The 11,382-nt window shown below is 53.6% G+C and overlaps 1 protein-coding gene across 1 annotated transcript; it reads left to right on the forward strand.

Moving 5' to 3' along the window:
* Positions 1-564: 564 nt before the first annotated feature.
* Positions 565-2,645, forward strand: NRTN (neurturin; the record flags this gene model as incomplete). The annotated part of the gene is made up of 2 exons (XM_080634232.1): positions 565-820; positions 2,197-2,645. The coding sequence occupies exons 1-2, from the start codon at positions 589-591 to the stop codon at positions 2,643-2,645; spliced, it is 681 nt and encodes a 226-aa protein (XP_080490358.1). The 5' UTR covers positions 565-588.
* Between the last annotated feature and the right edge of the window lie 8,737 nt (positions 2,646-11,382).

Consider the following 11,382-nt stretch of genomic DNA (forward strand, 5'->3'; position numbering starts at 1 on the left):
GAAGGACAATGGAGCTGGGGCTTCTTACACTGCTCACCACGTCCCAAGGAGGGGATGTGCGAGGCAAAGAGGTGTCATGGGCTGGGGTGACTTGAGTTTGTCCGTCCTTTACTCGCAGCCTTCCATTGTGATACCAGCCCCCGGTGTGAAGAAACTTGGCTGGAGTGAGGGGAGGTGGATACCATGGAATGGCTTGGGTTGGAAGGGACCTTAAAGCTCATCCAGTTCCAACACCTTCCACTAGAGATCGACCTACTTGGCCAGGCTGCATGGCTTGGCTGAGGACACCCCTTGTCCTTTTGCCACCACTGGCCCCAGGCCACCCTCACCTGCTGTGGCCAATTCCCCCTCTGCAGCGCAGCCCTATCTCCATGCCTCAGTTTCCCTACATCAACACTGCTCCAGTCTCAGGAGGGCAGAGGGGACGAGATGGAGCCAAGGGGATGCTGGTGTTACCATGGGAGATGGTCATCCAGTCCAAGCCGTGGGGATGCGGGGCGGGAAGAGGGGGCCATGGGTGAAGGCCACGTAATAAGGATATTTGTTTTGCCTGTTTTGCAGAGTTTCAATGTTCTGACTTGCTCTAAGATGAAGGTATGGAAGTTTGCAGCCATTGCATCGATGCTCCTCAGTTCCATGTTATCCATTTTAGTTTGTAGAGACATGTTCAACGGAAGCCGGAAATACAGCCCCTTGCCTTCCTCGCCGTCTTCCTCACGGGCATCATCCTCCTCCTCATCCTCCTCCTCCTCCTCGCTGCCGGTGGCTCCCCGGAGATCCCCACGGGCCCTGCAACGCCACAGCTCGCTGCTCGCCCAGTGTAAGCTGCTGCGCCTCTGTGCCGGGGCCACTGTCCCTCCTGATCCCACAGCATCCGGCCCCAGACTCCCATTGGGACACGCTTCCAGCTCACAAACAGAGCTCCAGAGGGTTTATTCCCTGGTTTCTTTCCCTGCTCTTGCTTCTGCACACCCCTTTATGCATGGTTAAGGAGGAGCTTGGGATGCAGCGAGGGGGTCCTGCAGTGCAGGCGCTGGGCACCAAACCGTGAGCATGCGAACAGCTCGTCTTAATGCAAAGAAGCTGCTTCTTTAGCACAAAAAGGCTTTTTATCTTCTTTAATTTTTAGGGTTTTTTCTGTATTTCTGTGCTATTTTGACACATGCTCCATGTCAAACGGGAGCTGAACACAAGGGGGACGGCTCCGCTCCACGGGGAGGCAGCAGCTTCACCCCTCGGTGCTGGCAGCCGGCTCAGCATCCCAGCGTGTCTGTTCCCATTCCAAACCAGAACAATTTCTTTTGGGGCTGAAACGTGGGAATCGATGACAAGTTGTTAAATTGCACTTTCCTCCATCCTTCCCGCACCTCCCCTGGAGCTGAGCTGGACCAACCCCAGCTTTAGGGTTTGGATAAAAGGATTTGGATGCTGCCAGTGGTGGCTGGGGACAGTCTGCACGTTGGGAGAGGCAGATCTTCCACCCAGGCCATAGGGAAACACTTTGGCTGATTTTTAGCAAGGAAGAGGAGTAAAAGTCCCCAGAATCATTGTGGCTGCTCCATCCCTGGCAGTGTTCAAGGCCAGGTTGGACACAGGGGCCTGGAGCAAGCTGCTCCAGTGGAAGGTGTCCCTGCCCGTGGCAGGGGTTGGAACTGCATGAGCTTTAAGGTCCTTTCCAACCCAAACCATTCTGTGTTGTGCTGGGAGTGGAAGGGGCTGTTTGGGAGAGCTCCAGTCAGGGGAGAGCTGGTAGGGAGGAAACAAGAAAATAAGGCAAGAAAAGGGAAAGGAGAGGAAGGAGTTTGGCGTTTTTCATTCTGGGGCTCCCAAGGCCATGGGGGAGCTCCGGCCTCAGGGTTTGGGGTTTGGGTTTTAAAGCCTTGGGGCACCTCATGCACACCTCAAGACGGCCACTGGGAACCAGCACAGGAGATGGGCACTGCCCTGGGGACCTCCCGTGTGGACAACATCCACCTGCCCCAGGCCACCTCCATTGAACCATAGAATGAACCAGGTTGGAAAAGACCTTTAAGAGCATCCGGTCCAACCGTTCCCCAGCTCTGCCAAGGCCACCACTAACCCATGGCCCTGAGAGCCTCCTGGGCATGCCCAGGTGCCCTAAGCCACCTCCATCCTATGGAGCATCCCCTGCGCTGCCGGGGGGGCACCCACTGACGCGCACCCGTTCCCTTGCAGACAGCAGCCTGCTGGAGAGCTACACGGAGGGGGAGATCCGGCAGCTGATCTCGGCGCTGGTGGAGCGCTACAGCCAGGCCATGAACTCGGGCGGGCACGAGCTGCCGCTGTTCCCGCGCGCCGGCAGCCGCCGCAAGCGCGCCCGCGCTCGCCACAAACCCTGCGCGTTGAAGGAGCTGGAGGTGAGCGTCAGCGAGCTGGGGCTGGGCTACGAGTCGGACGAGACGGTGCTGTTCCGCTACTGCAGCGGCACCTGCGAGGCGGCCGTGCGCAGCTACGACCTCTCGCTGAAGAGCATGAGGAGCAAGAGGAGGATCAAGAAGGAGAAGGTCCGGGCGCGACCCTGCTGCCGGCCGCTGGCTTACGACGACGACGTCTCCTTCCTGGACGCCTACAACCGCTACTACACCGTCAATGAGCTCTCGGCCAAGGAGTGCGGCTGCGTGTGAAGGGTCGGGGTCCCCTCGTAAGGAACAGGCGGGAGAGGTGATGCCCCGGCCCCGAAACCTCGCTGGTCACCGGGCAGAGGGACCGGGCACAAGGAGGAGAGACTGAGCTGCTGGTGTGTCCCTTGGTACCGCACAGGACTAGAGACGTGGCTGTGGGTGCTGGTGAAGGCTGCGGTTGTTGGAGCGGTGATGGCTGCTTGCGGCTGTTGTCCCACCCCGGTGGTGGCCATGGGGTCCTTGTCAGCCTCCCCGGAGGGTGACGGGGGGTGCTCAACACACGCAGGGCACGTTCGACACTGGGCGCGTTGCGTGTCACACGTAGAGGTTGTGTTACAGGCAGAGGGGGTGTTGCAGAGCGGGTGTCCCCCACACATGGCAGAGGTGATGGGGCACACCAGGCAGTGTGTTTGTTCACAGGGTGTTGCTGCATATGGCATGATGCTGGTGGTGTGTGGTGCTGGTCGGGGTGTGCTGCGTGCCCATTGTGTGTTACGGGGTGCATTAGATGGCTGTGTGTGCCCGTGCTGCCCCAGGACGGGGCTGAGCCCTGCCGGTCCCTGCACTCACAGGGGCAGTTTTGTCTCCCTGGATCCCTGTGTTTGGGGTCAGAGATGCCCTGGCACTGGCTGATGCTCAAGGGGAAGGCTCTGGCTCTGCTCCCCACCGATGCCCCCTTCGCCATCACCTCCACACCACAGCCCTGGGCTTGTCTTTTTAAAGCTCACACTGATCTGAAGTAACTGGATTAACCTCGCGCCCCAGCCCGGGCAGCAGGGCTGGAGCCCAGCCACCACCCTGCCGGTGACAGAGCCTCGAGAGGCCGCCGGTGCAGGAGCATCCCTGGTTCGGCATCACCCAGAGCCGGACTGGGCTCTCCCGGCTATGGCGTGTGAGTATTGCCCATCAGTGGGGCTGGAATCCTGCGGGAGAGGGGGCTCATCCCGGGGTTTGGCTCCGGTTCGCATTTACAGCAGTGTCACTCGTGTTTACTCTGCGGAGAAATAAATGAGACCGCAGACTTTGGCGTCCTCGGGCAGGCTATATTTGCTGCCTGGGATTGATGGGCTTTCTCCCCTTGGCCCTCTTCCCAGAAAAAGCAAATCATAAACAGAAGGAGAATATTGGTGTCATGTCCTGGGCATTAACCAACATGAGGGAAAAGGGCTCCGCTTGCCACCCCCTGGTCGCAGCAGCGTCCCAGCTCCTCCATCCGGCTAAATGGGACCAAATAGCCCATCTGCCTCCATCCCAGCGCAGTAGTGATGAGGAGGAGTCCTCATATAGGTGACCACAGCAGCCGAGGGAGCAGAGTGGGATGGGAGACAGCTCCCCCTGTGATCCCAGCCTCCGCAAAGGGCCGGGCTGGTGGGTTTGATCTTGCTTTTTCATCCCAACGCAGCTCTTGGCTGAGCAGAGCCAGGATGTAGTGAGGCAACATAAACAGCATCCTTCAGCAGGGCTGGCCACGCACCCAGCATCCCTGGGAAAACAGCCTGGGCTCCCTGACACAGCGTTTGCCTGCTGGGGAAGGGAGAAGGCAGCCGCAGGCATGGGGAGCATCCGTGCTGGTGAACCAACAAGGGCTGGTGATTCTGCACCACGGGGATGCAACCGCTGCTGAGAGCAGACAAACATGGTCCATGCCGCAGGTGCTGTGCTGCAGCACGGCAAGGGAGAGTGTGCACCACAGGGCTTGCAGGGAAAGGAAGAAGCTGGCCCAAGGAGCAGTGGGAGCAGGATGGGGACAGCCGTTGGCTCATTATTGACTTCAACAGAATAAATGCACCCAAATGTACTAATCCTGACGGCGCTCTCAAGGGCTTGGGTGCTCTCCAGTTCTCACTACTATAAAACTAAAATTAGTTCTGTTGCAGCAGGAAATAAACCCCCCAAAGGAACTAGAGCAACAAAGCAAGGGAAGGTGTTGCAGAAGCAAAGCAGGGCCCGGTGCTGCGGGAGCAGGGTTTGCAGCCCGGCTGCCTGGAGTTTCCTTACCCGGAGCACAAGGAGGTGGCTGGGAGATTTTGGAGCCTTTGCTTGGGAAATGCTGGCTTGGGAAATGGTTTTTGGCAATATCATTTAGGGTGCCCCGATTTGCAGGGATCAAAGGCAAAGGGATCAGGGACCCAGTGCAAATGCAGCTCGCACCCCAAAGAAAGAGGCACACTGGGAACCCCCCAGTGCAATGTGTGTGTTGCAAACCAACACAGATAGCTCCAATTCATCTATCTTTCCTCCTTTTTCCTTTCACCCACCAGCAGCTGAGCACCAGAAGAACAGGGGAAGCGCCTGACATCCGCGGCTGTGCCTGCATGTTTGGGTTTGGGATGCAGCTGGGATTCGGGATGCAGCTGGGATTTGTAACTGCAAAACTCCCTGTCCAGGTCTTGGGGTTAGCTGGGGCATCACAGCCGTGGCCAAAGGGTGGCTTTTACTTTGTGTGTCTTCTATCGTGCATCTCATTGAGGTCCATCCTCCACGTGGAGCTGCTGCGGCTCCGCTGCAGGAGTGCTGCTCATCCCGTGCCGCATCGTTGCCGCCTGGGCATGGAAATGTGGTTCCAATTGAAAGGCTGATATTTCCCTAATGCTTTCCATTTCTACAGCCCTCTCCGCTGTAATGGGAGCTGGAGCTGTCCGGAAGAATGCCTACAATGCAGAAAGGGCAAAAAAGGACGGAAAATTCCCTACTCAAAGCTACAACAAAATCGCATCTGGCTCCTTCCTCCTCATCCCATGCGTTATTTAATGTTAATAATAATAAACAGGGTGCAGCATCCGCATAGGGTGGGTTTTAGGTTGGGTTTTTTGCAGCTTGCCTCTGTGTTGCTGCAGCTTTGCTGTTCGCGGTGGCATCACCCCGCAAGCGATGAGGGGGGCTTCACAGGGCTGGAAAAATCGGGAGGTTTGGAAACACGAGGAGATGTTTAAAACTCTTCCCATGGTTGTGACAGCGCAAAATACGAGTGTTGTGTTATCCCGGCTCTGCGACAGTGAGTTATGGGATGTCTCATTGTGTTTTACTATACACATTGCTCTATGTACAGCCTGTGTTTGTGTAACGCTGGCCGGTGTCGGGAGCGGCCGGGGAGCCGGGGCTCCGGCTCTGGCTCAGATCCACCCGTCACTCGCATCCATTGGGATCCCATTTGCTGACATGGTCTCACTCCCGATTTGGTATCTGTGAGGGGGGAAACGGGTCTAACATCATTGTTTCCACTCCATGGAAGCACTTGCAAAGGGAATGTTCCTTATTTAAACAGGTCCAGAGACTTGCTGGGAAGAAATCACTTTCCCAATTTATCAAGCGGGATTGAAAACCTCAGCCTTCTTCCCTTGGTAAATAGGGCTACCACATGTTTTCCTTCTCGGTTCAACAAGGCGTAGCCTTCAATGTGAGGCCCAAGAGATGGGGGGGGGGGGGGGGGATGAAAAAGGGGGAGAAAAAAAGGAAAATAAGGAAAAAAACAGGACAAAAAGGAACCCGGTTTCACAGCCGGGCAGGAGCACACGGCCCAGCCCGCAGCTCCGCTCGGCACCATCCGGATAAACCCGTTTCCCTTCTGGTATTGTCGGGTCTGACCGACCATCTGCAGAGGTTGATGCAATGCATCTATATTTTCGATACTCTCTATTTATTGGAAGTAACTTATGTTATTTATTTAGATCCCATAGCGTGCCATCTACGTAACGCGCTCTGTCTTTCTCTCTCTTCTTTGTTTTTTAACTTTATTTATTGATCCAGTGGTGCCAAGTGCAGTTTACATTTATGACGTTTTTACCATTTATTCTGAACATTGGGGGGAGAAGAAAAGCAGTCTGATGGTATTTTTTCTAAGCAACCATAAACGCGGGTGTGATGCTGTTACGTACTCACGACAGTGAAAATTAAAGGAGGATTATATTGATTTCTTGCCATGTATTGTCTTTCACTGATGGGTAAGCGATGGTGATGTTATGGCCTCAACATGGGGATGGAAATGGGAGATCAGAGGAGGTCCCTGTGGCAGGCTGAAGGATGGCAGGATCTTGGCTTTATGTTCCAGTTTCCTTTAGGAACCTCCCTGCACATCTGCAAACAGCTCCATTTCTTCCATTTTCATCTGTTGCAAAACTATATTGATGAAACCAATGATCTGGGTCATTGCCTGCATGGGGCTGTGTTACCCCTTCTTGTGAAGGTGCTTCCAGTGAGGGCGGCTCAAAGACAACGCCAATTCTGGCCAAATCACATTAAAAAAAACAAGGGAAAAATAAAAAGAAAGAAATTGCAAGGTTTTGATAAGGTCAGCCAGAAACAAAAAGCCTCAGTTGCTCCTCTGGAAGTGGTGCTGAGGTTAGACACATATTTTATTTGACATGGAAAACACCTCAAAGGCGGCAGCAGCATTGGCCGGGGGTTTGTTGCTCTTCCCGTTAGGATGATGATGGTGGACGATGTTTCGGGTTGGATGAAAGGCTGCAATTTGAAAGCCTGGCCAAGTTCAGGACACAAACGTGTTTCAAAGTGGAAAATGGAAGCGCTGGGCCCAGCGGCTGCACGCGCTCCGGTCCCACCGCAGCTCCTTCTCCCTGCTACTGGTTTCCAGTAGCTCCCCAGAGGATGAAAGCCAAAGGGGACCTGCTGTTGAAGCCCCATTTTAGCACAGATTAACCCCATTTAACAGGCGCTGACCCCTTTAAATGTGCATTTCCCCCTTTTAACGTGTGCTACCCCCCAGTTAACATGGGTTACCTCCAGTTAACACACACGACCCCCCCATTTGACCCCACTGAACACAATTACCCCAAATTAGCACCTACTATAATTATGCCATTATAACTTAAGGCACATTACTCTCATTTAAGGCACATTATGGCATTTAAGGTGCAGAGCATCAGTGTCCCTGACAGGGGAATGCCTGTCCTTTAAAATCACTGCCATCCCACCCCAATCTGTCCAGAAAAAGATGATTTTTAGTTCTTTTTTCACTGAAAAATAGGCTTGAAACTCCCTAAAGCCCATGGTGAGGGTGGGCACAAACTCCTGTGCTTGTAGCTAGACCACTTTGGACCCACAAAGGTTCCTGGTGGGGGGTTTTGGAGAATGAAAAGAAAGGTCTGTTTATATTCCCTTCTCCTGCCCACCCGGAGGCCTGACAGCCTTCGTGGCTGAGTCAAACCTTCACGCTTGAAGCTCCACTTTGTAAATAGTTTAGGAAGCATCTTTTGAGACTCATAAATCTCCGCGGGCGCGCACGCACACGTCCGGGTGCGCTCCAGAGAACGCTGCGATCCTCCTGCCAGCCTGTCCCAAAAAAACAGAAGGGAGAAAAAGAGGACAAAGTGAAGCTTTAATGCTTGGAAAATCTGACTCCTCCAAGAGCAAGGGGAAAAAAGCCAGAAAGGAAACAACAGCGTGAAGCTGGGCTGGGCTGGGGCTGATTTTGGGTGCAATTTCTTGGAGATGAGGTGCATGTTGTCGGTTTTCACAGTGTAAATGGGAGATTTTCTGGTTCTTGCTTTAAAGCCCCAGCTTTACAAATCCCAGCTCTCCAATGACGTCCTGTCTTCATGTGTTTGGTTTTCAAATGGAAAAAGTAACAAGTAGGAAATAGGATGCTGAGAGCGCTCAACCTCAGCGCTCCGCTTGCGCTGCTCGGAATTGCCTCCCAGTAAAAACAGGGGGAAAATAAACCCAGCCTGGCTTCAAAGAGGAAAACATGAAATAAAAGTGAAGATAAAAGTGTGGGGTTTGCAAGTCTTAAAAAGACCCAAACCCATCCCCATAAAGATGATGATTTGGAACTAGATGATCCTAAGGTCCTTTCCAACCCTAACTATTCTATCATTCTACGATTTCTCTCCTTATATCACTACCAAATAATAGTTGTTGCTTCAGCTGCTGTGGGGTTTTGCCATGAGGGAAGGCAGGAGCTCTGTGACAGCCCCATGTTCCCTCTCCCTGCCTCCCTGGACAAAACTAGGAGCAGGTTTCCGAAGCACAGGGGTATCTGCCTGCAGGCTCAGGAAAGCTGGAAATCATGGAGTTTACAGGGCTGGTTCAGGCACCTTCACACACCCAGAAGGACAAACGCAGGGATGGATGATGGAGATCTGAAGCTTGCAAGGCTCCAGCTGCTATTTTCAGGGTTTTGGTGTATCTGAGCATTGCCTCCTCCCTTCCCAAAGTGCAAAGTTCTGCTGAGCCAGGCTTGGTGAGGATTTGTTTGTCCCCAGCTCTGCCTCTCCTCTTGGCTCCCCACTGCAGAGCTCTCTCTGCAGAGCTGAAGTCCGACACTGCTCCAAACCCTCCATTTTCAAGTTATTATCGCACTGATTTCCCATGAGGAGCAGCCTTTCTCTCACCTCTTGGGGAAATGCCCCGTCATCTGATCATCATCTCATCAAGATCTCCCCTTCTCTGCTTTTTGGACCCAAAAGCATTAGCTGGGAACGCTTCAGCCTGCCTCCTACCACCTTTAGGGAAAAAGAGGAGAGATTCGGGGTCAATTGGGGTGTTTTCACATCTTCACTGCAAGGCACTGAAGCAACTCCTTGTGCCGGTACCTCCAACCGGGTGCGGAGGGGGAAACCCACTTCATCAAGGAGGCAGCAAGCCCCAAAAGCCAGATTGTGACTTCCCAGCACGGTCTCCCAGCGCCGGGCCCCCGCGGCGCAGCCATCCAGATGTTTCCCTTGATCGAGTCCCCCCCCTTACAGAGTTTCCCAAGTGCGGTGTCAGCTTTCCCATCTCCTAACGAAATCAGCCTGTGTGGGGCTCCCCGTCACCCACAGCCCTTCCCCAGGACACGGCTGCACCGAGGGGAAGCTTGAATGTGAGATTCACAGGCTTCAGTTTTGGACCTGTTAGCACTGACTGCAGGAGAGGACCTTTCCCAGCACTGGACAGAGCTGCAACTGGACTGTAAAAGGACCCATCAATCTGTGTTTCTGCTCTCCTTGCAACTTCTTGCAGGCACGGGGAGCTGGAACTAAATGATCTTAAGGTCCTTTCTAAGCCAAACCATTCTATGATCCCATGATTTTTGTCCTGCCAACCCCATGTCCCCTCCTCAAGGACCATGGCTGAAGCCTGTCTGGGTGCAAGCTCCAAACACCCCAGCCCTGAATGCTTCAGCAGAACTAAACCTCATCTTTTGGTCACCCTTTCGAAGGTTGCAGAACAATTTAGGGGGATGAGGATAAGGTCAATAGACATAAATCTGCCCCCTCAAAGACTGGCTGGCCTCAGGGTCCCTGCTGCTTCCCCAGGTCCTCAAACAGGTCTTGGATCCCAGAGAGGGATAAGGCGATGAACCTGTCTGGCCTTCACCTGCCAAAATAGCCCAAAGTGCAAAAGGAGAGTCAGCAATGCTGGTGCTGCCACTCCCCAGTTGAGAGTCCAAAATCCTATAGGATTAATCTCTTTTTAATAGGTGTTACATTAACCCAGGTCTTGGAAGCAAAAGGAACGGGGTTTGGGAGAGTGGCAAGGGAAAACTGGGGATTTCTTGCAGCTGTTTCACCAAGCGGGTGCTCCCAAAGGGCCACAGCCGCAGCAGGAGGCATTAGCAAGGATGGATAAATTCTGTTTGACTTTCCCTGTAGTTGGCAAAGGGGTTTTCCACAAGGGTAAATAGCCCAGTCTGGGGAGAACTGGCCCTCTCAGCCATGCAAGATGTCTACCAAATGCATGTGTCAAGCCCGATCCCTGTGGTCCCCCATGCTAAAGAGCCCAGGTCTTTTTCAGGTGACCTCCTGCTACTCAACACCTCCTCCATCTGCGTCCCAGCACACGGGCACCTTGAGGCTGGCCACTGCTCTAAGGTGTGTGTCACCAGCCATGGAAAGTGCTCTGCTTTGCAGAAGTACTCGTTCTGCTTGAGAGCAAACCCTCCCTAGCCAGGGGCTGCCCGTGACCGTTTCCACCGGGGAGCGTTTCAAGCTTGGAAAGGCATTTCTTTCCACTGAAAAGCTGCCCCGAGCTTCCATCTGGCTCCTCCCCACCCCCTGCACGTGAATTACATCAGGTTTCAGGTTGGCCTCAACAGAAGATTTCCACATTTAATTGCTCTTTGTTCTCCCCTGACAAGCCCCCAGCATCTGCTTTGAGCTCAATCCCTTCCCTTCCCTACTCCAGCCTCTTCCCAGCAAAACGGCACAAAACCATTGGCGTTTCCTTGTTCCCAGCGTGTGCTGTCACCGAAGTGTGGCATTCCCAGAAAACACCACCAGTGCCAGTTCTGATGGGGTCCATCTCCATGGTGAGGCTTCTGAGCCTGGGCTGGTTGGGCAGGCTTCAGCCATGCTTCATGGCTCCCTTGTGTACGCTTTGGAGATGCTTCTTTTCCCCCCAGTTTTTGCAGCTTGGGGATGTCCTAGACCAAAGGATATTATTTAACCCCTGTCCACATCCATATCAGCAGTGTTCAAGTCCTAAATTTCTCTACCTGCTCTGAACTGAGCTGGCTTTAAAGATGGGAAGAACACCAGGGTCAGTTGATGAGATGCCAGGAGCTACACCCTAAAGGGAAAGAGGTGTGTGTCTGCAGGCAGACAAAGCAGGGGCAATTATTGGCAATAAAAATCAATGCCTCACAAATCCATTGCTCTTCCTTGAAGCAGCAGCAAGCACACGGCCAAGGAAGATGCGGCCTCTTTCTACCTGATTTTCCAAAGGGATTCGCTAAGGTCCAGGAAGGGCTCTTCAAAAAACTAAACAGCCTCAGGAAGGTCCCATCTAGACAGGGAAATGA

Source organism: Psittacula echo (assembly GCF_963264785.1).
Source record: "Psittacula echo genome assembly, chromosome: 24".
Taxonomy (NCBI): Eukaryota; Metazoa; Chordata; class Aves; order Psittaciformes; family Psittacidae; genus Psittacula; species Psittacula echo.